This window comes from Ictalurus punctatus, chromosome 26, assembly GCF_001660625.3.
Source record: "Ictalurus punctatus breed USDA103 chromosome 26, Coco_2.0, whole genome shotgun sequence".
Classification (NCBI taxonomy): Eukaryota; Metazoa; Chordata; class Actinopteri; order Siluriformes; family Ictaluridae; genus Ictalurus; species Ictalurus punctatus.
In genome coordinates, this window is record NC_030441.2 from 19,044,622 (window position 1) to 19,071,931 (window position 27,310).

At 42.5% G+C, this 27,310-nt stretch overlaps 2 protein-coding genes across 6 annotated transcripts in view; both read left to right on the forward strand.

The window, feature by feature from the left end:
• Positions 1-14,314, forward strand: part of b3gntl1 (UDP-GlcNAc:betaGal beta-1,3-N-acetylglucosaminyltransferase-like 1) — a 19,291-nt gene extending 4,977 nt beyond the window's left edge. For 2 of the 5 annotated variants that reach the window (XM_047151418.2, XM_017457562.3), the window contains 8 exons: positions 1,994-2,059; positions 4,814-4,909; positions 7,750-7,845; positions 8,631-8,755; positions 11,636-11,771; positions 12,396-12,464; positions 12,688-12,762; positions 13,269-14,314. In XM_047151418.2, the coding sequence (XP_047007374.1) occupies positions 1,994-2,059; positions 4,814-4,909; positions 7,750-7,845; positions 8,631-8,755; positions 11,636-11,771; positions 12,396-12,464; positions 12,688-12,762; positions 13,269-13,349 (744 nt within the window). In that variant the 3' untranslated portion in view covers positions 13,350-14,314. The remainder of the gene's footprint in view (positions 1-1,993; positions 2,060-4,813; positions 4,910-7,749; positions 7,846-8,630; positions 8,756-11,635; positions 11,772-12,395; positions 12,465-12,687; positions 12,763-13,268) is intronic. The other 3 variants (XM_017457563.3, XM_053676055.1, XM_053676056.1) reach the window with 3 other exon arrangements.
• Positions 14,315-15,922: 1,608 nt separating this feature from the next.
• On the forward strand, positions 15,923-26,582 carry metrnlb (meteorin like, glial cell differentiation regulator b). Its single transcript, XM_017457564.3, has 4 exons — positions 15,923-16,218; positions 19,646-20,046; positions 24,044-24,103; positions 24,635-26,582. The coding sequence occupies exons 1-4, from the start codon at positions 16,115-16,117 to the stop codon at positions 24,985-24,987; spliced, it is 918 nt and encodes a 305-aa protein (XP_017313053.1). The 5' UTR covers positions 15,923-16,114; the 3' UTR covers positions 24,988-26,582.
• The last annotated feature ends 728 nt before the right edge of the window (positions 26,583-27,310 follow it).

The following is a 27,310-nucleotide window of genomic DNA, read 5'->3' on the forward strand; positions in this document are numbered from 1 at the left end:
CTTTCTGAAAGGCAGGTGAAATGTGGCCATTCCGCCATTCCGTAAGGGAATATCCAAACAGACAACATGGATATTCTCGATATTCCTGCTTTAACTGTCCATTAGGGGGCATCTACAGATCAGTTAAAACCGTTGAAGGAGTAGACAAAAGATAAATTATCTAGCTAAACTCACCAGGCAAAGAAAAGTTCCAGCATCCAGATGTGTTTTTTTTTTTTTTTTTTTTTTGGAAATGTAATTGGCTCGGGTGAAAAATGGTAACTAACATAATCTAATAATATACGCTGGGCTAGTCAGCTAGTTAAGTGCAAAAACCCAGACTAAGGAAAGGGTTTCCGCTGTGAGACATGCTGTTCTGTGAAGGGCTACTATGCAACTTTTTTCTGGAGTTTAGTCGACTAGGAGACCCGTCCCTACTTTCAGACCTTCTGCAAGACGAACCTGTGAGCTCCATTCATCCCAGCAGTACCTCCGAACAGACTGTGGCTCTGTTGATTCCAGTGGTAGTGAAGGGCTGTTGTTTTGGTTTGATGAACGGATCCTTATTTGACCTTTTTTTTCTTTCTGCAGTGCACATGGACATGCAGTTTGTTTTCACGGTTAGCTAAATGGTTCCTGTCATTGGGCAAAGTGTTGTTCATCCTTCAGTTCTTTGTCTTTGGTCCAGATCTCCCAATGAGGCAAGAATGTGTTGAGAACTTTTGAGCACAAGCAGGAACCAGATGTCACTCAGGGCAGGAACCATTTGGATGCACGTTTATAATAGCGTGTGTGTTTTCATGAGTCTTACACTGCATCATGTATATGACGGTGTTTATGGGTATCTTGGGAATCCGTGGTTGAAGATTGTGATTTAGTGTAGAAATAATCACTATAATATTATTTTTTTATTTGGGAGGTTATGTTGTTCTTTTCCAATGTTTCTGTTTGCTGTTTTTTTTGAGATAGCATATAATAAGTTCATATTTGGGTTTTTTCTTTCTCTTCCTCTTTGTGTGTGTGTGTGTGTGTGTGTGTGTGTGTGTGTGTGTGTGTGTGTGTACGCATGGACAAAAAAAAATCGGTGAAAGTGAGTCACAGAGCAGCTGACATGCAGAAGCAGATGTCGAAGCATGGTTGTGTGCATGTTTTGGCTGAGACTTGTTCATTTGTTGTTTTAAGTGTCTGGGCCTTACGTTAACAAGCTAAAGCTATGACCTCTGACTTTTTAAACAGCTCCCAGACACAACACACACACGCTCCCTGTGTTTAACTGCTAGTGGTTGCTTATTCAAGTGATTCCAAGTCGCAGTTGAACTCCGCATTCAGGAAAAACTGTGGAGGTGAAATAAATTCGTGACGTATATTTAGAGGAAAATGGAGAGTTTTGCTAATAGTATCATTTCGTTTATAGACTTGATTGGAATATTAGCGTTATGGTGCAGGACGTCCATGTTTTTCGCACAACGCACTTGGGCGTTACCGCTCTGAGAACATGGTTGCTAGTCTTCTGGAAATTTGGATCGAGGATAAGCCGGGTAATAGCATGTAGATGTTAAATCGTATATACAAGACACTGACAACCAAAATTCCACTTGTTCCACTTGGTGCCGACCGTTAACAGAATTAGAACGGGTTGTGCCGTCTTGATAAACGTCACGAACTTCTGAAACGTTCTGAAATCAGGAATGCCACAGCAGTGGGTACGATGTAATGTACACAGCAGCGATGATGGACCATCAATGCAGAATAAATGTACACCAATGTAACTGACATAAGAGCTAGAGACTTCCTCCATTGGGCTTCTTTTATATCTATTAAAATTCGAATGGAAAAAAACCCCAGATATGAATGTTAAATACAGGGTTAGTGTTTAAACTGAACAAATCTCTCGTGTAACCATTTACAAGTCTGATATATTCTACATAATGTACAGCTCATCTAGATCGCTATAGAGTAAACACGTTAAAGTAGGCATTAGTGTAAGACATGTCTGCTTTTGTGTGTGTTTCAGGATGACGTCATGCTGCCCCAGAGAGTGAGACTGCAGTATGAAGCTGCTGTACTGAACCCCGATACTGTGAGTCGCTCATATATACACGGATTGAGGTTGGAAGTTCATTCCACCACTGAGGGACAGTTAGTTTGTAGGCTCACTCCTATATGCAGTATTATAACTCATGAAGACCTTTATTGAGACAGTGTGATCCTCTGTCAAATGTAATGGATGGATGGATGAGTGAATTGATTGATTGATTTGTGGATAGGTAGGTGGATGGAAGGATTGATGGATGGATGGATGAGTGAATGGATGGTTGAAGAGATTGCTGGGTGGATGGATGGATGGATGAATGGATGGGTGAAGAGATTGCTGGGTGGATGGATGGATGAATGGATTAAAGGTTGAGTGAATGGATGGGTGAAGAGATTGCTGGGTGGATGGATGGATTATTGAATGGGTGAAGAGATTGCTGGGTGGATGGATGGATGAATGGATTAAAGGTTGAGTGAATGGATGGGTGAAGAGATTGCTGGGTAGATGGATGGATGATATAATGATGATGATGGGTTAAAAATGCCAGTGATAAATTCACACAGAGCATTTATTTAAAGAAAGATGTAGGGGGGAACTTTTGAGAAAGTTCTGCATTGGTCAGGGGTTTTTTCTCTCAGACAACGTACCGAATATAACCACTGTAGGAAGCTAAGAACCTTTAACTATGTTAAGAACATCATTAGAGGAACGAACCCTTTTTATACCACTAATGAACTGCTTGGGATTTTTCTCATCGGTTCTAAAAGGTTAACTTGTGGCGTGTTAATGATTAACACCTAATTTTGCCTGCGAGCTCGCCCATATCTGCGGACGTTGAGCTAAACTTAACATGTCTTCGTGTGTGGTTGCGTCCCCACATCCCTGCCGCGTCAGCAGTGCGGCTTGGTGAAAACCCCTCGGTTCTGTACTGTGTCTGGAATCTGGGGAACTTTCTGTGGTTTTGGGTTTTTTTTATGGTGCTCATTACCACCTCCAGCTATAATTCCATCTATTAAGAGAAAAGCAGCAGAAACAGTGAGGAATTACGAGGATGTTCCTTCTACTGCCTTGTTGCTATCCTCCGCTACATAAGTTCTGTTCTGATGCCGAAGAACATGGAGGATTCAGTTTTGTGGCTTTTACTATGAATATGTCCGCCTTAAGGTTATCTATAAGCTAGTGCGCTCCAAAACAATGACAAAATAAACATTTATAAGGTATATGCATTCGAAATGTCCACGCTCTCTGTACCACCGATATGGACCAACAATTTTGATGACATCATTCCTCAGTTTTCTGTCCAATCAAATCTGCTGTCTAGAATCTGAAGTGTCCCGTCTCCAACGTTATAAAAATCCATGGTACTAACTGTCGAGTACGGCTTAGCCCGGGCTGTCAGATCAGCAAAACTCTATTGGCTATTTAAAAAGGGGGAGGAGACACTTGATATGTCCCGCCCTGACTTCCTGTTTCAGTGTAAATTACATCAACATGTCGGATAACTGCGTGTTTCAAGGCACTCCACAAGGACTTTAAATAAGGAAAAAGCCTCCCTCAAAAAGGTTCCTCAGTAGTCCTTTCTTTCTGGTCTACCTGGAGCCTTTTCTAAAAGCTCTTCTGTAGGAGTACAGAATACAGAACCTTTAAGGGCCCAAACTGAAGAACTCTGTAGTGTTACAAGAGTGTAGATAGTGTTAATAAGCGGTGTTGAACCGACACTAATGTGGAAAATGTATCAGTTTGCCACGGTAAACCTGCTCAGAAAAAATTTGTTCCTCAAAGGCTCGTCAATGGTAATGGTTGGATAGTTAATGGTTCTACATGGAACTGTGCCTGAAAGGCTCTTTAGAGGTATATTTTGAGGTTCTAAAGAACACTGCAGAGCAGTGGTCACCAAACCCCGTCTTCCTGGAGATCTACCTTCCTCTACGTTTCCACCAAACCCTGTCTTCCTGGAGATCTACCTTCCTCTACGTTTCCACCAAATCCTGTCTTCCTGGAGATCTACCTTCCTCTACGTTTCCACCAAACCCCGTCTTCCTGGAGATCTACCTTCCTCTACGTTTCCACCAAACCCCGTCTTCCTGGAGATCTACCTTCCTCTACGTTTCCACCAAACCCCGTCTTCCTGGAGATCTACCTTCCTCTACGTTTCCACCAAACCCCGTCTTCCTGGAGATCTACCCTCCTCTACGTTTCCACCAAACCCTGCCTCCTGGAGATCTACCTTCCCGCACATTTCATCTCCAGCCAAAATCGCAGAACACACCTGTTTTAGCTGATCAAGAACTTCTTAAGGCAATGATTAGATGGTCAGGTGGGCACGATTATGATTATGGTTGGAGTCTTCAGGAAGGTAGATCTCCAGGAACAGGGTTGGTGACCACTGCTGTAGAGTTAAAAGAGTGAGTAATAAACTGAGTAGTTCTTTCCTTTTATTTTATCGAACAATAACATGGACGTTCTAGGTAGCTAGGAGTCTTTTTTGTATCTAGCTAGCTGGGTTAGCGTTAGCCTCATCAGTAAACCTGATGTAAAGGAGGATCACGTCTGCTGATGAATGCTTGCAGCTTGCAAGCTTGCGTTCCTGCAGGTTTGTTCGTAGAAGGAAACTTCCAGGTATAGGAGTCTGCTCTTCACTTTTTACGTTCTGAGAAGCAGCTACCATAAGGGTTAAGGGTCAGTCTGACCTTTTACCCCAGGTTAGTTTGACTTTTGAACCCAGGACAAAACTGGGCAATAAAAAAATAAATAAAAAGGAAAGTGTGAGGAAAAAGACCTGGTTCTTGTGTCTTGTAGATTGTTGGTTGTCGGGTGAGGCGTGTTCCAGAAGGTTCTACTGAGCGCTACACCAGGTGGATCAACACACTCAGTCCAGAGCAACTACTTACACAGGTAAAACACACACACACACACACACACACACACACACACACACACACACACAAGACTACTGCCATCAGAGGATAAATCTGATGTCCACACAGACTTTAAAAAAAAAAAAAAAAAAAAAAACCACACACACACTCTTTCACTGTGATTGGTGAGTGGCTATTTATCTTCAGGAAGTGCTGATGGTCACCTTTCATCTTCCTTTGCCGTATTTGAGTGTGTTTGCATCAGGATGTATGCTAAAGCTGTGTGTGTGTGTCAGGAAAAGGGTGCGTCATGTTATGGTTTGAGAGGTCGCGTGCCATGGAGTCAAAGGTCACTGGAAAAAACAGGACGTGTACCTGGAGACCGCTGTTTCCACACACACACACATACACACACACACACACACACACACACACACAGAGACAGAGAGAGAGTGAGAGAGACAGAGAGCAATCTGGTTCAGAGGGGACTGTAGATCAGTGGAACAATTCCAGTCTTTTCCAAAACAGAAAAAGAGCTTATGTGTGTGTACGTGTGTGTGTATGTGTGTGTTTTTTTATTTTTATTGTAATTATGTTTATTTAAAGAGAAATTTATAGAATTTTGGAAAGCATTAAAGAGAGCTGTTTTCTATTGGTAAGTGTGGAAGCTCATTTGGAGAGACAGTAAGAGGCGGGGCTTAGTGTGGACGCTCATGCGGAGAGACAGTAAGGGGTGGGGCTCGCGTGTGTGCAGGATAAGAGAATACAGTGTTCAGATTCGGAGATTCCCCCAGGAGCTGCTCTCGCGCTCGTATACATGACTCGGAGATTCTGAAAACAGCTGCTGTGTTCAGCGAGTCACCGAGGAAAGGGTTTAACTATGAGCATTCTGTCACACGGTTCAGTACATACTTCTTATGACTGGTCCGTTTGAGAAGAGACTGGAATTCAGGTCAGAATTCAGGGCACGGTTCTGATTATCGGAGACAAAATCCTCCGCGTGACACGGCTCGGAGCGAACAGAAACCCTGTCAGGAGTTATTCCAGAAGGAGAGGCTATTAAAGTACAGCCTTGAAGTGTTGAATTATCATTCCCGTTTAACTTGTGATATCAGTTTCGAATTTCTAAATAATAATGCGAACGGTAGCTTATGGAATAATAATGACGATAAGATTCATAATATTTTGAAATGTACTTTTTTATTTTTTAAAAATCGTTTTGGAATTTTTTTTGCGTTCGGGTATAATTATAATGAGGATAATAATAATGACCTTTTGTAAATTTATTTCTTAAAACGTGCAAAAAAAACAACAAAACAACTTTTTACTTTTTGGAAAACTACTCGAATTGGCAAAATCACGATTGAGCACAGTAGTTCTGCGCACTTTCGCGGCGATGTTTGTTGGTAAACGAGACGTTATAGCTGTACGTGAATCTCGCGTCGCGATGACGTCGCGTGACGTGTCTCGGCCCGAATCTGCAGTAATTTTTTAAAAAATCGCGAGCTCCTCCGAATCCTGCGGAGTTTCCTTGATCTTGCATTTGTTTCTGTGAGTACGAATTCTGCTTTGTTGAAGGTCACTGGTAAGTGATTAGAGCTTTAGGTTTTAGGGTTTGATGCTACACTTGGAACACACCTGAATTTGTGGATCTTGTGGATCCTGTTCCTGCCTGCAGAATCTCTTAAGCTCTGTCAGGCTGGATGAGGAGCGTCTGATTCAGCGAGTGATTACATGTCTCTTCAAGGTCAGGCTCAGGGCCGCACAAGGACATCCGAACACTTGTCTCGAAGCCACTCCTAGTTTGTGTTGGCTGTGTTTCAGGCCATTGTCTTGTTAGAAGGTAAATATTTGACCCTCCTGAGCTGAACTCCTGATCTTCAGGTTTTTGTCAGTACTTTCATCCGTTCATCTTCTTTCCTGTGATTTTCAGAAACATCCTCGTTGTTGTTGCTGCAAAAAAAAGAGAAAAAAACCCAAACCATCTCTGGATATTGTCCAGGTGTCTGGTTTCCTCCAGATGTATGCTTTAGCATTCGTTCCAGAGAGTTCAGTTTTGGTTTCCACAGACCATTAAATCTGAGGAATTAGCCACTCTGACTCTTTCGGCAGGTTCTCCGTCTCCGTCGTAGTCACGTTCCTGATGAAATCCCCTGTCCCGTGCTCAGCTCGGCTGGACTCCAGCTCTATGCAGCATCTCAGAGGGTCTCAGATGGACATGGATATATTTATGTTTGTCCGGTGACAGCATTTGAACTCTGTCTCTTTCTGATTGAAAACAGGGCCGGATTTCAATAGGCCGTGTTTGCACATTCCACCAAACACACACACACGCAGGGCTTACAGAGGTCACCAGCTTTCACCCATCAGCAGTTTCAAAACTGTTCTACGTTAATAAAACCACAACCGCAGCCACCACATTCTTTCGACTTTCCCATTTTTTTCAGAGCTCCACTTCGACTCCTTCAATAACACGACGCTGAAACTTCTGGTGCACCTCTGTGTCGTACTGCGCTGGAAACATCACGCACATCTGCATGTTTTATTAAAGTTTATTTTATTTCTTCTTAAATTAAATCCTGGGGAAATAGGGAAATTTGGTTTTAGCCAAAAAAAAAAGGGCTAAAACCTGCACACACACACACACACACACACACACACAGAGGAAGAAATATGATACACCATATGCCTATAATAAGCCGAATTGCACAGTGGTCAGCGTTCATCTGCAAAATATTAGCTATGGATATTTTATGACTTGGAGTTTTAGTCATCGGCCTGTACCTTACACAAGCTGCGTGTATCTGAAGGGGATTTCACTTTGTGTGTGTATGTGTATAATTATATGACTATATGCAGGGTCGTGTCACATTTCAGGTCTACACCTCTCACGGGCCAACGGTCGTCATGCCAACGTGGTTCTGCTCGCGCTGCTGGTTCCACAAAGTCGGCCCTTTTGACGAAGGAGGCAAGGTGAGTCTGATTCGACCTAATCCTCGAGTTCTGACCCATCGCTTCTGGATTTGTTGAGATTGGGCCTTAACGTTGCACACCGAAGCACGCCATCCAGACAGCAAAAACACTACATGCAAACGATGTAGGCCTTCACGAGACGCGCCAGTTTCTGGCACCGTGATGGCGAGCTCGATGCGAGTAACAGCCGAACTAGAAGCAACTTGCATCCCTACCTCAGTGGGGTCAATGCAGCGCAGACAATCGTGAGAGCAAAACAGAATTCCAGTTATGACCGGGTGGTGGCCGGTCACTCTGTCGAACAGGCGTTTTGGTGGCTTTTACCCATTGTAAAGTGGAGAAATGACAAGTTTGAACCTGGTCTCGAGCGCAGAATTGGCGTGTTTTTAACCTGCGTTTCACCAGCACTGAAAACTCGCCTGACATCCACTTCACTCTGGATAAATACACCTTCCCATACAGCAGCCTGGTGAAGGAACGTGTTTTACTTCATTTAACTTCAATATAAATCATGTTACGCGATGCTCCAGACCCCCCCTCGCCGCCTGCCCCACCACAAGCAACTAATCACTTTCATCCACAGTGCAGTCATGCCTGAGATCAGTGAAAGCAAAAACCGCAGACTGTTGATTTTCACGATCGGCCTTGAGTCCAGAAACAGCTTCACCCTTGACCAACCGTATCGAAGTCTTCACGCAAATGCCCTCAAGAGCGACACCGTGTCAACCAATCGGAGCTTATTTTCCTTGCTCAAGCACCTCCCACTTTCTCTGTCATTCCCTCAGGGGGTTCCGGAGGACTTGTTGTGGTTCTACCAGAGTCTTCGCCGGGGAGGGGGAGTGATCCGAGTGGACGAGTGTATTCTGATTTATCGCTACCATGAGCATGCAGCAACACACTCTGTGCTAGAGTAAGTGCACACACACACACACACACACACACACACACACACACACACACACACACACACACACACACACACACACACACACACGGAGCTAAATGCAGCTTGACACCAAGACTAAATGCCATCACAAGGAGACATTTAAACCCTTAACCATGACCTCGACTGAAAAAAGGTTCATGGTCAAGAGGTTTCTATTTTTCTGTCCTCCTCGGGGAATGTCTGACACTCGCCAGCTGGAAGGTTGTGAATTCAAGTCCCAGGACAGCCAGGCAGCCGTAGTGTGCCCCTCAGGCAAGGCCTAAAACCCTCCACTGCTTGGCTCTGTGCTACAATTGCGTTGTGAATGTAAGTAGTCCATTTAACAACGCTGTTTTCAATTAAAGCACATCACCTGAACTTTCCAACCCCTGACTTGGAAACACAAAAGTTCCTTGGACTTCCTCCTCGGAACGATCCCCTCAACCGCGAGTTTAGATTATGACGTCATATCGGCGGTAAATACAACACCACTTCTCTATTTTTTACATGAGCTTGTAGGAGTATTTCATGTAGAGCAGGTTGTGTAAGCCTTTACCACTTAACACAACGTTATCACTCATATCACTAACACTAGCACTTACAGCTTTACCCCTGACTGTTAGAAAGCACTGACACTGGAGACTCCTTCCAGAAACATAACATAAACATGGAACGTTAAATATCCTTATAGATGATCGTCTCTGAAACGGAGCATCGACCATCTGCCATTTCCATTCGTTTGTTTTATAGCATCGCATTACTCCTCTTCTCGTCTTCTGCATGAGTACTCTATCTCTCACTTTCTTTAACTGCCAGCCCCTCTTTCTTTCTCTCTTTCTCTCTCTCTCTCTCTCTCTGTCTCACTTTCTCTCTGTCTCTCTCTCGCTCTCTCTCTGTCTGTCTGTCCATATCTCTCTCTCTCTCTCTCTCTCTCTCTCTCTCTCTCTCTCTCTCTCTCTCTCTTTCTTTCTGTCTCTCTGTCTCTCTCTGTCTCACTCTATCTCTGACTCTGTCTGTCACACTCTGTCTCTCTCTCGCTCTCTCTGTCTGTCTCTCTGTCTCGCTCTCTCTGTCTCTCTACCTCTCTCACTGTATCTCTGTCTCTTTCTCTCTCGCTCTCTGTCTTTCTCTCTCTCTGTCTCTTTCTCTCTCTCCCTTTCTGTCTCCCTCTCTCTGTCTCTCTCCCTGTCTCTCTCTCTCTCGTGTTGGGAAAACGCTGATTATCAGTTAGCCACAGTAAATCTGACCTACGGAATTTGAAACACTATCCCTGTACCCGTGTGTGTGTGTGTGTGTGTGTAAGAGAGAGACTGACCGAAGGGAAAGTATACCTCTGGTTCTCTGTGATGACTCACTGATGCTGGACAGAAATGAACACTTTCACAGTCAGTTATATTATTCTCTCTCTCTCTCTCTCTCTCTCTCTCTCTCTCTGTGTGTGTGTGTGTGTGTGTGTGTGTGGTGCCAAATAGAGTATGAATCATCTGTATCTCTGCAGATGATTAGCTCCAACTGATACCATATACTTACTTTCATGTTCTTGCAGCAAACTAATTAAAAATAAGTTAGTAAGAATATAATAATAATAATAATAATAATAATAATAATAATAATAATAATAATAATGATAAAACACGAGGAAACCAGTGATCAGGCTTCGGTTCAGCTTGTGTGTAGAGATTGTCCTTGGTTCCTTTTTGGTGTCACATTCCAGCTCAAATGGACCAAGTGTCCAGGATCCATGATCCAATCGTAGTACACGCTCCAGCTGAATAACTTCTTACTCACATTTTAATAAATAATAATAAAATATCAGGATTGTACAGAAGTGGATGATTGAAAAATTTTAGTGGTCCAAATTCTGATTTCCGCTTTAAAAAAAAAAAAAAATATATATATATATATATTCTTCTTTGTCTATCATAAAAAATTAGCTAAAAAAAAAATCCAGATTTAAAATGATCATTTCAGTTGTCAATATTCAATATTTTCCGCCAGCAGCTACATTTAGCCATTTGCAACCAAACGTTTTGCTAACTAAACATTCTAAAGCTCTTTGCTCATTTTCTTCACCTCTACCTACAAACGGCAACAAAAAAAACCTCTCTGTGCTCAAAGTTGTTTTGACATGCTAACTTTCCTAACGCGCCTCAGAAGTAACTATCTAGATTAGATAGGTTGGTGGATAGATAGATAGATAGATAGATAGATAGATGGATAGGTTGATTGATGGATGTATAGATAGATAGGTTGATTGATAGATGGATAGATAGGTAGATAGGGTCCATTGCAGGGCACTGTCGCACACACACTTGCCCACTATGGACAGTTTAGAGATGTCAGACAGCCCACAGCGCATGTCCTTGGACTGGGGGAGGAAACCGGAGGACCCGGAGAAAAGCCCAGAAGCACGGTTGGAACATGCAAACTCCACGCACACAGGGCAGGGTGGAGGTGGGATTCAAACCCCCAACCCCAGAGGCAAGAACGTGCGAACCACTACTCCACCGTGTCACCTAGTGAGGAATCTGAACAACGTTAATCCTTTCGGAATACCAGGAATCTCCTCGGCATGACTGGCATCTTCACTCCTGCATGCTGAATCTCTGGCATTTGGAGGTCAGGTATTAAAAATGTCCTCCCATAACGTGTGTGTGTGGTCTTTCTGCACTCTGTTCCAAGGTCGAAAGACTTGCATAAAGGAAGTTTCTTTAAATATCCCGAAAGAGTGGTCCTCCTCTTCCTCCTCTCCTTCATTTCCTTTTCTCCTCCTTCCTCAAAACAAATTTAATTGCTCATTCAAACTGTAAGGAAGAGTTAGCTATGTGTAAGAGGACTCTGAGTCTAGCTCTGGTGGATGTGCAGGGAAACCATCTGGAAACTCCGAGTGGACTTCCTGGAGGAGAGAGTGCTGGGACAATGGGATTCATTCACCGTGTGGAATGCTGGGAAACAGGGACGGAAACTGTACCGCAGCCTGGCATCCACCAATCAGAAGAAGGTACGAGTCAGTAGCTGTGAAAGAGCGCAGCTGTGAATCACAGGTTTATTATTTTTTTTATTATGAATTGTTTCAATGCGTTATCATTGTTTCTACAGTAACGGCTCGTTCACAGGGACGTGTACGTAAACGGATTAAAAAAAGAAAACGTGTGTTATGATTGAAGTGGTGAAGTTTTCTGTAAGGAAGTGTTGAATTAACGTTGATGGAAGGAGTTTCCAGTGTCGGTGCTTTGTGACAGTCAGAGGTCAAGCTCTAACTTACATTTGTCCAACATCTTCAGGACGGGGTTTATAAATTCTGTTATTTTGCAATATGAAAGTTGCAGGGTTTTTAAAAATTTGCGTGTTCTTCCCGTGCTTCGGGGGTTTCCTCCGGATACGCCAGTTTCCTCCCCAAGGCCAAAGACATGCGCTGTAGGCTGATGGGCATGTCCAAATAGTTCATAGTGTCTGTGTGTGTGTTTGTGTGTGTGAGAGTTTGTGAGGTCCTTATATTTATTGAAATACCTGAGGGGTGTGTGTGTATGTGAGTTTTAATTTGTGGTGTCCTTATTAGTAAACCTGACAAGTGTGTGTGTGTGTGTGTGTGTGTGTGTGTGTGTGTGCGCGCGCACGCACGCAGGTGAAAGCATTCTGCGATGTAGATGAGAACAAAATTAAAAAGGGCTTCTACACATACGAGGACTCAAAGGTAACATCACACACCCACGTAATTCTATACGTTCTGTGTATTGTTATTGTATTACTGTAGCTTACAACCCAAAAGGAAATGAAAACAAACTATGTCTGTATAAAAAAAAAAAAGAAAAAATGTCCCTTTATATGTTTCTTCATCTTCCTGACGTTATGGGGACTTCATTATTTGGTCTTCAGAAGAGCCTTACAACATGTCCGTGTTTTTCTTTTTCTTACAGGAACGTCCGAAACCCAGAATCCCTGTGCTGCACTACAGAGACTCATCACCTCCATTTATAGTGTGTGTTAAACTGGTGAGTACTCTGTGTGTGTGTGTGTGTGTGTGTGTGTGTGTGTGTGTGTGTGTGTGTGTGTGTGTCTGTCTGTCTGTCTGTCTGTCTGTGTGCACGCGAGCGTGTGTCACTTGTCAGGTGTTCTGATCATTGTGAGGACCTAACAGAACAATTTAAATATTCCTTCTCTCTCTAGCTCCCACACACATACACACGTAACATAATCTATTCATTATGAGGATTTTAGAAAATGATTGAAACACACACACACTTCTCAGGTAATCTATTAATTATGAGGACCGTACACACACAGTGTTGTTTCTGAGTTTCTGTAAATGATGCTTGTTTTTTTCCCTTATCCTAATGAGGCTCCTGTGTGACCAATTTCTAACCCACATACACACACACTCACTCACACACAGTCTCTCTCTCTCTCTCTCTCTTTCTCTCTCTCTCTCTGTCTCTCTCTCCCTCTGTCTGTCTCTCTCTCTCTCTCTCCCTCTCTTTGTCTCTCTTTCTCTCTGTAGGATATGACGGGCGGTGTGTTAGAGGAGACCCTGCTCTCTCTCGGTTTAAAGGAGGGAGTGGATTATTATCACTTCAACTGACTGATGAACAGATAATGGAGAGAAAGCATAATTCAAGGTGTGACTGATGAAGATTGAATGACTGACAAAAGGAAAAGAGATGGAGAGAAGGGAGAGGGATATGGGATGTGTGTGTGTGTGTGAGCTCAGTGTTACTGTATGTAGCTGATAAGTGCAGCGATTAGAGAGCAATTCTCTGTGCTTTTATTGTTTACTTTTCTCTAAACCTCAAAACACTCATTCATCCTATTGTGTGTGTGTGTGTGTGTGTGTGTGTGTGTGTGTGTGTTACAGAGTGTTGAAAGACAGGAGTGTGGCCTTCGTGGGTAGGACACAGACAGAGGAATGCGTATGTTGTGTTAAGACATTATCTGAGGTCAGCAGCCACGTTCCTCACTGTGTGTGTGTGTGTGTGTGTTCACCATGTGGAGAACTTAGGAAGCTGTTTGCTCTTTGCAGTGTTGATTCAACTGCAATATTATTAAATCAAATATTTATTGAATATTTATTGTGTGGTGTGTGAGCGCGTGTGGTGTGTGTGTGTGTTGTGTTTGCTCTTTGCAGCATTTCACTAAATTGTGTCATGTGGTGGAATGTGGTGACTCGGTTACGTCGCTGCTCCTTGCGCCATTTTCTCACGGGAAAAATTCAGCACCACCTGCTCCCGAGCTTTCGCACACATACACACACTCCGAGAGACAGAGTGCTCAGGCGAGTGTGTGTCGGGTTATCAAATTAAAACATGGAAACAGCCCAAATCCTCTCTCCAGTAGCTGTGATGATGTTTAGACCCAGAAGTGGTCCTCGAGTCCTGCTGAGTTTCAGCCTGATGTCTTTCATCACGTATACAACAACTTCTTCTTTCTCCACGTACACAAGTGTATTTATTTATTTACTTTTGCTGGTTTATGTTTATAAGGTACTTGTTAATTAAGTAATGTAAAGCTTGATCTTTTATAAGAGCCAATAAATATACAGTATTAACTGATTTACTCGTAATTCGTTATTATTTATTCATGATATTTCTATTCGTATTATTCATTGTTTACTTTGTAATATAGTAATAAATGCTATATTTTTAATAAACATACAGCAGGGGAAATAAGTATTGAACGTGTCAACATTTTTTGCAGTAAATATACTTCCAATGAAGCTATTCACATGACATTTTCACCGGACTTCAGTATTAACTCAAGAAATCGGGAAATATAAAGAATTCACAACATTAAAGTCCATAATTAAAGTTATGTGTAATAAAGTGGAATGATACTGGGAAAAAAGTATTGAACACGCTAAGAAAACGCAGTTCTCCAAGGCAAGGTAAGGCAAGGAACCAGCTGAAATCCGTAAGTAATTACACCCCCTATCTGTGCAAATTAATATCAGCTGGGTTAGTAAATTTATGGTCTATAAAAAAGGCTTTTCGTTACCAAGGTGTCACACAAGGAACATCTCATGATGGGTAAAAGCAAAGAGCTCTCCCAAAACCTTCACAACCTTATTTTTGTGAAACATATTGATGGAATCAGATACAGACTTATTTCAAAACTTCTGAATCCTACAGTAAGCAGCATTGGGGCCGTTATCCACAAGTGGAAGCAACATCACTCCGTCATCAACCGGCCACGCACAGGAGCTCCTCGCAAGATTACTGAACAGGGGGTCAGAAGAGTCGCCCTAGAGCCAAGGACCACTCGGAAAGAGCTCCAGAAACACTTGGAGGCAGCAGGTGCCATCGTCACAGAGAAAACTATAGGCAATGCAGAAGAAATGGCACTGCACATCAACCTAAAAACACTACACTAACAGTGAAGTCTAGAGGTGGAAGCATCATGGTGTGAGGCTGTTTTTCATCACATGGTACTGGCAGACTTCATATAACTGAAGGAACGATGAATGGAGCCCTTTACTGGGAGATTCTTGAGAAGAATCTGCTGCCATCCACCAGGATGATGCTGATGAGACGTGGGTGGAGCTTCCAGCAGGAAAACGATCCAAAGCATACAGCAAAGGAAACTCTCAATTGGTTTCAGAGAAATAAATCAAAGTGTTAGAATGGCCCAGCCAATCACCTGACTCGAATCCAACTGAACAAGATTTAAGGACAATATGTTTAGAAGAACGGAACAAAATCACACATGAATACTGCGGAACATTAATCTCTTCATACAGGAAGCGTCTTGAAGCTTCATTACAAACAGTTCAGTTGAATCTCTTCCTTTTAATACAGATATTTACACATGTTCAGAAATTTGCTGGAAATAAAAGCAGTCCAGTGTAAGAGGACGTTTCTTTTTTTGGCTGAGTTTATTTGTAGCCTACATTTTTAAAGGAGATTATGGAGCGTGTTATGTGATTATAGTGGTGTGTGTTATGTTTAACTCAAGTTAAATATGATACGCCTGTTCATGGAGTCGTATCACAGCTTCAGAACACACACACACACACACACACACAGCTGCGCTTTATTTTAGGGCACTAATGAGAGTAGAAAAGCTGTTTGGGACTGAAACCGAAGGGAGGCGTGGTGTGGGCGTGGTTTCACAGAAGGTGGGAGGTTATACACACACCCACACCCACCAACCCATCCATAAACACACACACACACACACACACTCAGTAGCGCGCTCGTGCAGTGTCCGGAGTGTAACGGTTCCTGGCTCGCGCGCGTTGGGAACGAGATGAACTTTTCCGAGAGTTTGGAGTTTTGGTCGCTGAGAGCGGAAGAGTAAAACTTTGATTTGATCTTAGTTCTTTTTACGGAGAGGTTTTAAACGTGCACCACGATGATGAGGATGAGGAAGAGGATGATTTGCGCGCTCCTGGTTGCGTGTTTATGCGCGAGCGCAGTTGCGCAGTACTCCAGTGACCAGTGCAGCTGGAGAGGGAGGTACTGTACCGTAAACAGCTGTTTTACTCACATCTCACCGCCATTCTGCACACAGGGACGATGCTGGTGCTCTGTTTATAATGTAACAATACACCTTGTAGTGTTTTACTGCCCAGCTGGGGTTAAACCTTTAGAACCTCTAGAAACTTCACATGTGTTTGATTTCTTTCCCTCTGGGAGAACCTGTGGCAACTCTATGTGCTGGGAGAGCTGCAAGCAGGAAAACCCCTTAACACTAAGTTATTATCATAATCCAGACAAAATTTATCCTTTTCATCATATCTTACTAAAAAAAATGCATGGATGGCATCATAGATTGAGGGCGGGGCTTATTTGATTGAGTAATTGTGAAAGACAACCACAAAAGTCACTTACTGTTTTAAGGAGAATGTAATGGTGGGATGTTTATTGGCATAAATAAGAAAATTTGATGCATTTGACAAGATGGGATCTTTTCAGATCCTGGCAGTGAAAGGAATTGTGGCTTCAAACGTAATTTGTTGCAGAACTGCTCAATATACAGCAGTGGGATTAAAAAAAATTGAAGTGTTGTTGTTGTTGTTGTTGTTTGGTTTTCAATGTTTTCCCACACACAAGTGTGATTTAAATGATATGGATCCGACTTTCTAAAGTCCTACACTCTCACGTCCTTGTTGGTGGTGTGTTACCCCAGGGGTACATCTACTAGACCTTTACTATGTTGTTTTTCACCTGGAAAACTTTTGTAAAAAATAATAATAATAATTTTAAGGTAGGCTATGTAAACAAACCTAAATAAGGTAAATGTACAGTTTTGGAAAGAGAACCCATCAGTTACAGGGTCCTGCATGTAACCCCAATTACTGGGTTCTGTGTATGACCTTTAAGGTCGCACACCACAGTGCCACATCATGACATCATATCTCACTCCTTTTATAAAATAAAGAAATACGAAGAGACCCGTCTAACTGGACCAGCTGCAAGTTTTCGTGCTTCCTGCTTTCTTCACACTTGGTTCCAGCCATCAGGTCATTAGCACATGTTTTATGAGGCTGTAAACGGTGTGAGTGTGTGAGGGTGTTGAAGCTTTGTTTCCTGCTCTTAACGCCTCACGTTTATCCTCCTGAAGAACTCGTCTGTGTTGTCATTTGAAGAGTAAAAAGACAGAATTTAAAAGAAAATCTTTGGCCAAAAACGACGAAACACAATGCTATGGCTATAGACTTCCATTACTGATCAATATTCACTTCCTAACTCCAGTGTAGAACTATAGAAGGTGCTAGAAATGTGTAATTACCGCCATTTGGTTTGAGAGGAAAATAGCTACTTTTTTATTTTTAGCTGAACTTCTTACTTTTGCTAGAAGTTCTTCCCGTCTCTCTCTCTCTCTCTCTCTCTCTCTCTCTCTCTCTCTCTCTGATCTTACCCCACCAATCTGGGCTCCATTAGGCCGCTCTGGAATCAATTGGTTTAATTGGGGCGAGAGAAATTATTTAATGAGCGTGATTAGAAGCGAAAGCAAAGCTCTAATGAGGAGATTCCGGACGCGGGTGCAAGCATGGGTATTCAATTACTTATACGTTTTTTTCCCTGATGGAAGATGGATTACAGCACAGAGGTAGACTGATAATCAGGTAAATTCCCATGCAGCATGCTTACGATAATATAACGGTGTTTAATATGAGTAATACTGTAATATCGGTTTTAATAGAGGTTTAATGTTTTGCCCAATTATAAAATAGGGACAAGTAAACCTGTAGAAAACGTACCAACGATAAATATAAAAAATACCAAAATAATATACCAATATCAGAATTTACAACACGAGGTTAAACATCAAGTTCTGAAATGGAAACTGAAAAAAAATGTACACCTCTAAAGTATAATGTTAAAAATATATATATATACTTTGATTTGGGTTCTGATTATATTTACATAGCTGGTATGCTTTTAATATTAAAACTGAAAAAACAGATTCGCTTTTAATTCATTTTTCAAAAATTGGCTTTTCTTCCAGAAACACTAAAACCAATTCTTTAAAAAATGTCATATACAGATAGTTCTAGATAGATAACGTATCTAGTGTATAATGGGATGGACGTGTGTGTGTGTGTGTGTGTGTGTGTGTGTGTGTGTGTGTGTGTGTTGGCATCAGAGGCGAGACTTTGAGCTTCCTGGTTAATATTTCATCTCTGATTTCCATAAATTCTGCGTGCCGACCCTCCTTCACCCCGGGCTCAATTACGCTGAAATATAAATCAGACCCGGCGCGCAGGCTTTGATCTCTGTTTTATGGCCCGGAAACAACAGAACAAAGAAACACTCGTGAGTCACGGAGGATTTGAAAGCCAGCTAATAAAACAACGTTATCTGAAAGATTAGTAGTGTATTTGACAGTTTTTAGGAAGGCCAGGATTTAACGTTCCAGAAATAACGTTCCTGCAACGTTTGAAAGCTTGGAAATGTTCTTAGTTTGGCAAAAGAAACTACATCGCTGTAACATCGTCACACGATTTATTCAGTTTACTTTCAAACGTTCGACAGCGAGGACATTTGCAGCGTTGAAGTTTCTACTGGGAACTGAACGTTGTTAGAACTATAAACGTTCTCCTGACCCAGCACACGACGTTCTGTTAGACCAAAACTAATGTTTTAATGAAATGTCCATCAGTGTTCCTACAACTAAAAAGGGGTTTAAGTACATTTCAACATTCATAAACTTTATTTAACAACTTTCTCAGCACCAAGAAAATTTGCCACATTGAAGTTTCTAGTAGGAACCTTTCTCTGTCTCTCTTATCTCTCTCATCTCTCTCTCTCTCTCTCTGTCTCTCTTGCTCTCTCATGTCTCTCTCTCGTGCTCACACTCTCTCACACTCTCTCATCTCTTTCTCACTCTTTATCAGGATCTCTCTCTCACACCCACTCTCTCATCTCTCTCTCTCTCTCGTTTTCAGTTCAGCTTATCACTTTTTTGTAATTAATGATTTATTTATCGGCTCGTCTGACTGCATTTGTAACACTTTAACAGAAGCCAAGGTCAGAGTAATGAGTGTTTCACATTCCTGATTAATGAAATGTGCTTCCTGGAAAACTGTGTTGTTTTTTTTTAGTGTGTGCGTGAGCACTTTAGTTACTGGATCGTGATTGGTCAGATGCTGTTGATTTAATTTTCTATGACAGCGGCTCCGACAGTAGCGCAGGGTTATGTTGTTCTAATACGTTGTTATAGTTTCTATAGCAAAAGCTGATTATCAGGGAGACGCTCCACATAAACATAAATGGGGGGGGGGTCTTTGATTATGGTGTAGTTTTCTGTAGTTTAACATTGTTTTGCCGAGAAACACGTTGTGTGTGCTGTTATCGGAAAATTGTGACTTCACACAGTTACACAACACTACACACAGCGTCTCATCCCTAAACACTCTGTTTCTGTCCGTCTCTGCAGTGGTCTGACTCATGAGGCTCACGCCCGGGATGTAGAGCAGGTGTACCTGCGTTGCTCGGAAGGTTCTCTCGAGTGGCTTTACCCCACCGGTGCCATCATCGTGAACCTCAGGCCCAACACGTTTCCCGAAGCGGGTGCTGAAACGCGACTGAGCGCCTGCGTGAAGCCCCGGGCCGATACTCGCGGAGCCAGCATGTACGTGGAGCGAGCGGGAGTGATGCGAATGCTGCTGAGCGAGGAAGAGCAGGCGGCCGGCCGAGTCCGCTGCTTTAGCCTCAACGAGGGCGCGCTGTTTGTTCAGGCTTCGACACACACAGACATCAGCAAGAGGGTCACCGCCTTTCAGTACGAACTGATCAGAGGAGAGCGAGCGACAGCAGGAGAGACGCTTTCAACTACAGGTACACTCTTTTTTTTTTAAAGTTATATTTTGTACATTTGGTTATTGTTATCGCTGGCTTATTATTAGTCTAGATCAGTGGACCTAAAACGGGGGGGGGGGGGGGGGGGGGGGGGTGTTACTAGACGGCGCAAGGAGGGGGGTTGCATAGAAATTCTAGAACATTAATTTTTTGAAAATAAATGTGACCTGTATGTAAGTCGGGATTGTCGACCTTTGAACTATGAAGTACATACAAATGAGAAATATTAATAAATCACTAAATTAATTAATTAAATCCGTTCTACACCACACAGTAAGACACACGGCAAATAGAGACATCCGATGATATGATAATTTAAAAATTGTTTAAAACCCAAGATTATTTCTAATGGAGAAGTTTTTAGATAGAGGACAGTTCATACAGAAGAGCCGAGCGTGAAACTTTGACGACTCTAGTGGGCCACAAAGGGATGCGCCCTACACAAGGGAGGATTCATCGTCAGTCGTCAAACCCGACAAGTCCTCTAGTCGGATAGGAATTTCTACTTGAGGGCGTGTTTTCTTTGGTTCTTCCCGGCTGGAGGTTGTGAATTTACAAGGGTTACAGCCTCACCAAATGCAGCATAAATATAAATACAAGGTTTGTTTTGTTATTTTTAAGGAGCTCGCAGACTTTCTGTCTTTGATGTGTGTTTGCGAGCTGATTGCTGTGCGTCTGTGTCCCTGTGTTTTGTCTCATGGCGAACGGCCTGATAACGACTCCGGTCACGCTGATTAACTCCACACCCAGCTGATGTGAGAGGTGAAAGATTTGGCGGGGGGGAGTGCTAGAAATGATCAAAGAGAGATGGGGGCGGGGTTGGAAAGAAAGAAGGAGCCGTGGACTAGACAGAGCACTGAAAAACGACCCCCACATACACACACCCCTCCCACTTTCATGTTCTTAGTGACATAAAAAAATAAACAGTGTAATCAGAAGGTCGAGCTCGGGTCAGGTCGGCCTCTCTCGCTGCCAATCACGGCGTCATGTTACACGTGAGCGCCCGCTTTGCTTTATTAAACGTGATTGGTTAAACGGCATGTCTGATTGCTTTTGATTGGTCGGCTTGTTACAGATGTAATGAAAGACAGCTTTGTATGGAGCCAGCGTGGTTAAAATGTCGTGTTTACTCCAAATCCGGAATTAAAACAGTGAGACAAAAGTGGTCTCTTGTGCTTTAAAAAAAAAAAACATGCTGTATAACCTGCGTCTGCTGTATAAGTCTGTTACTATAGAAACGATAACGTATTAGATCGAGTGTATTAATATAAACCTGTGATGTGCAGCTGCACTACTGTCAGATCCGCTGTTATTGTAAACTAATCAACACCTTCTGACCAATCACAATCCAGAATTCAGCAGCGCTGTGTAAGTCAAGTAAGTAAATTTGGTTAGAAAAGTTTATTTAGCTTGCTACCCTGAAATGTTTACACACACACACACACACACACAGGATGTGGGATTTATATATTAAATAAACTGAAGTATGGGGTTCCTCCTGGGGCTTCACCTATTAGCTTTACTCAGAGAGAGAGAGAGAGAGAGAGAGAGAGAGAGAGAGAGTGTGTGTGTGTGTGTGTGTGTGTGTGTGGACACAGAAGAGTATGTAAAATTGTAGGTATTTAAAATTCAAACTGAATCAGACCCTAATGCACTGTGTATTATGTGAAAGGTAACACACACACACACGCACACATGCACACACACTCTGAACCCTGTAACCAAGGGTTAGTAAAAGAAGTGGGGGTTGCAAAGGGGGAGTCTCTGAAGTGTAACTCTATCTGTGTGTGTTGTGTGTGTGTGTGTGTGTGTGTGTGTGTGTGTGTGTGTGTGTGTGTGTGTGTGCTGACTTGTATTAATCTTGGTACTTCACACCCTTCCAGAGTCCCTGTTCCCTATTCTGACTAAATGCTTAGACACACACGTACACACACACACAAACACACACACACACACACACACACAGAGGGAGTGAGAAAAACACTACTCTGTATGGGGTTAAAAAAGCAGTACACCCCTTTCCAAACCCGCTTCCTGTAAACACCCCAGGATTGGGATATCTCACACACACATGCACACACACACACACACACACACACACACGCACACACAAACAGCAGGGTTGGGGTAGGGTGTTGAAAACAGGGGGAAAGGAAGGATGGAGGGAGTAGAAGTGCAGGAAGAATGAGGGAGCAGTGTGGAATGAGGTGTGTGTGTGTGAAGGATGAATGAGTGGAAAGATCAGAAGTGAGACAGGAAACAGACTTTGCAGGAAATCACCGCCACGTGGCGTCTCCCAACTCATGCCAAAAAAGATCAAAAGCTAAATGTATAAGAGGAATATAAATGAAAATACACGTCTCGTCTTCAACCAGCCCAAGAGAACCCACGTCACACCCCTCTTCATCTCCCTCCACTGGCTTCCTGTAGCCGCCCGCATCAAATTCAAGGCCTTGATGCTCACCTACAAGACCTTGTCCGGAACAGCACTCTCCTACCTCAACTCTCTCCTGAAGGCTTATGTTCCCTCACGCAATCTGCGATCAATCAACGACCGACACTTAGTAGTAAATACTCAGCGTGGCTCAAGGTCCCTTTCCAGAACATTCTAATACTAACTGTCCCTCAGTGGTGGAATGAACTTCCAACCTCAATCCGGATCACAGAATCTCTCACCATCTTCAAAAAAAGCTAAAGACCCACCTCTTCTGCCAACACCTAACCAAAAAAAAAAATTACTCTGGCGCTTACACCTCTACTCTGCGCACTTTGCTTCTTCTGGAACTCAATTAATGGATCGTGTACGGTTGCACTACTTGTATTGTTCTCCGCTTGATATACCGCTTTGCTTGTATTTTCTCATTTGTAAGTCGCTTTGGATAAAAGCATCTGCTAAATGAATAAATGTAAATGTAAATGAAAAGGTTTTAAACAGATTAAATATAATAAAACCCAAATATACTTCCGTTCGGTTTCAGGTGATCGACGCCAGTTGTCAAAAAAAGTCTACAACTCTGTTCTTACAGCTAGTATCTTGCACAGCAGTGTAACGTTTATAATAATTGTTCCCGTGTAGTCGTGATAGGGTTTAAGGTCACGCAGAATACCCATCATCCCCCTGTGCCTAAACTCAGTCTGAGGAAATAGATGGAAGGCGGTCGAGTTGAAATCATTTATACTCTGAAGCTCATTTACACAGCAGTAAAACCCATTCCAAACCGAATCCGTCAATTACCACAAATAAAACTAGCCGTTCAATTTGGACAAAAAGTAATGGCACCCTATAAACGGCTGTGTCCCCCACAATACTGAAGATGCAACCAAACAAATCACGCCTTCGATATTGCAAGGTCAATATTATATTCTTAATTCTGAATTAAGAATGAATCGGAAATAGAACCTTATAAAGGCAAGGTTACGAAATCTATAACATGATAGCGAGAGATAGAGAGAGGGAGACAGAGGGAGAGAGAGAGAGAGAGATTGAGGTTAACATTAGCATGTGTAGAATATAGTGCTTATGTTAGCTGAACTATCATTAGCGGTCATGTGATCACTCCTGATTTTACATTAGAGTCTTGATGGTACTGTGTGTGGGCAGGTGGAGACCAAATGTCCTTAAATAGGACAAGAATATCGGAAAGTTTTGACCTTGTGGGCTCTGGTCCCCACTACGTAAACAGCCACTGTTATTTATGAACACTAAAAAGAGCCCAAAGGTTTCCTTTTGGTTTTCTTCGGCGTTTCCAAAAGTCTGCGTATTTGATGGTCGGAGTAGTGTTGACGACAGGCGTAACCATAGCAACAGTTATGCGTTTTAAAACGAAAACACACTAATGTAAACAGGGCCTGAGGTTAAGGTTAGGGTTCGTTAGATGTAGCACAGCATTAATTAGACGCATCTTTAAGTCAACAGAAAGTCCTCACAAGCATCTTAAGACAAACACGTGTGTGTGTGTGTGTGTGTGTGTTGCAGATCCGTGTACACCCTGCACTGACGATGAGATTCTCATGGCTGTCTGCACCAGTGACTTCGGTATGATATCGTTTCTTCACTCCCATCTATTTTCTCTCTTTTTTCCAGAGTTTCTCTCGTATGTAACGTATAGGGTTTTTCTTCTTCTTCTTTTGCTCAGTCAGGCCTCAGTGTTGACCTCTTGTGGTTCCTGACCTCATTGACACACAGATCAGTTTAATATTAAAGCTACAGCGTTGTTATGGCAGCAGGTGATGACTGTAGCCATTGTCAAAGAAAAAAAAGAAAAAAAAAGGATACTTTAGTTAATAACAGTTCGAAACAAAACAAAACTCTTAAGAGAATTACACTCACTATGCTTTTTGTTGTTGAAATGATAAGGATTTTGATTTTGTTGGCACTAAAACCATTGTGCTGGTATGTTACTGCTAGCCACACCCCCAAAACAACATCGGTTCATGTTGGTTCCACTCTGCATCAGATATTTAAAAACTGTCCAACTGGAACCTGCCAAGAGTGTATGGACGAGGGTCTTATGTGTACCTGCACATATAAACCCTAACTCTCTGTTGTTTTCTCTCTTTATCTCAGTGGTGAGAGGCAGCATTGAGTCAGTCGTGGAAGATGGTGATGACGAGCAGCAGGCCTCAGTGTTGGTGTCAGTGAGTCGGCTGTATCGGCAAAAGCGACGTGTTTTTGAGGGACGAGGGCGCAGCCGGTGGTCAGGACGCGTACGGGTCCCACGGCGTTGTGCGATCCAGGTGGAGCAGAGATCGGATTCAGGGGTGGGACAGTGGGCGGGACTGGAGGAGTTTCTGTTCACGGGAGCTGTGAGGTTTGGCGAGGCGCGTCTCGGCTGCGCTCTTCAATATCGAGACTTTTTACTTATGTACCAGGCTGCCGTGGAATCAGGACGCAACCCCTGCCATATGGACGTGAACTGAGAACACAGACGGGATCACGTGTACAATCAATTTTGTTGTCAATGAAAGACCCGCTCCAAATTTATGATCTTTGGTTCCTACAAAGATGAAGCTGGGGGGGGGGTTGTAATGAACGGCACGCTGTGTGTTGTTTCTGGCTGTTCAGAGACGATATGAAGGATCAAAAGACTCAAAACCTGAGACTGTGTGTGTATTATCAGAGCTTTTCCGCCGAACATTGCGTAACGTCACAGCTCGATACCATAAAAACATATATTGTATTGCAATATTCATTTTCAGTTTCTCATCAAGGTACAAAATATCCTCTGTTTTCACTAAAATTTAGGTATTGACCCCGGCTGTCATCATGATCAATACTTCAGCCTGTGAGGTGAAATGGACGATAGCGCGACAGAATTTTCAGAATGTTTCAAAAAGAATTAATTTATGAATTTTTATGCAGTATTAACTAATCATGTTGGCATTTATTCAAACATTATTCAAACATTTTTAGTGGCCCCTTTTTATTAACTGCAGCTCTAGTAGAGTCTGGATCAGCAAATATAACAACTTCCATCTTAACTTTATTCAAATGTAGGAAAGTCCGTCATTTAATAGCCCAGAGACAATCAAGGGGAAGTTGCAAAGAGAGATTTTCAGGAGTATGAAATAAGTCAAAATTCAACTGTATAGGACCCACAATGGAGCCCTGAGGTACACCGCTCTTTTTTTGGTTCCAAAACTTGTAAAATTTGCTTAGTAATTTACTAATCGTGCTAACCGTTAGTCATCACAACCAAGGCGTGATATGACATGGATAGTCCTCGGTTAGAGCCGTACCGTGCCACACTGTTCAGAGGAAAAGCGTGTGTGTGTGTGTGTGTTGGTGTGTGTGAGACCTCTTATACATGTGTATACCTGGGCTGTCATAACAACACATCCTGTACGATTCCAGCTAGGTCTGAGTGCGCTATGGAAAGGTTTTAATTAGATCAGTAATGAAAAATACATGCAATTCTGAAATGTTTCATTTCTTCCAGAAACAGTGTGCCCTTATTGGCCACGACTGCAAGATTGAATTGATCTCAGATTTAAACAATATATCCTAGACAAAGATCAATCTGAGAACCGATCGAGTAAACGGTTTCTGAGAGTCGGCTGAACCCGAGAGTCATGTATGACCTTGCGTTTAAGACCAGATGATGGGAAACAGTGCCGGTGGTTGAGGATGTTGTGTGTCTCACGGTGTCGTGTCGGTCCTGTTGTACAGTGAGAGGACTTCTGTTGCTGCTTTTGTTAGAAAGCTTTCTGTATAGTTCAGTCGATTCTTCTGACTGAGTTTTAAGTTCTTTATTGTTCGTGCATATAGGTGTTTGTGTGTGTGTGCGTGTGCGTGTGAGTGTTTGTACAGGTTTTTTTCCTCTCAGGCAGTATGAATAAAACACTTTCCGAAACTAAAAGTGTCAAATTCGTATCTGTGTGGAAGCTGTATTATTCTCTCTCTCGTGGGGCAAAACTGTTGGCACCCACAGAGAAAGTGCATTGTTTTGTATATATGCGTATTGGGACTGTAATGTTGCTGTCCGTATGGGGGTATTAAAGTACAGCTCATTGTGTGTGTGTGTGTGTGTATATGTGTGAGAGAGAGACAGAGTACACAAGTGAAATTCCCACACATTGACCTCAAAAGGAGTTTTTGTTTTTATCCATGCGCTAATGAGACCTGAACAAAAGGAAGCAGGAATGCGCATGTGAGTGAGTGAGTGAGTGAGTGACTCTGTGTGTGTGTGTGTGTGTGTGTGTGTGTGTGTGTGTGTGTGTGTGTGTGTGTGTGTGTGTGTGTGTGTGTGTGTGTGTGTGGATGTGTCTGTGTGGATGTGTTTTTTCAAAAGAATTCAATGTCATGCTTAGTCATGTGTTTTGTGTATTAAGGCTATCATTTAAGTTTAAACAGAGAGCCCCCAGAGTTTTCGCATGCTGGGATAGGTATAGGACGTTACACAACATACAGACACTAAACACAATTGACACACATCATAAACATCGTTACGATGTCTTTGATCCTTTTAGATGGCAGGGAAGAAGAAGACATAAGCCTCCGTAAGGACGGCTGTGTGCTAAACTTTTTATATTTTGGGGATTAGTGGTAGTCCTACTGACAAGCCTTATGTATTGTTGTTGTGTTGTTCATAGCATGAATGTGTAAAAATAACTGAAGGATATATTTTTTTAATTATTGGAAACTACTTCATACATGTATACCTACACGTATGTTTTTTTGTTTTTTTCTTCCCCTCAAAATTACATTCGTATCCTCATTCGTGACCACTCTCTCAGAACTAGC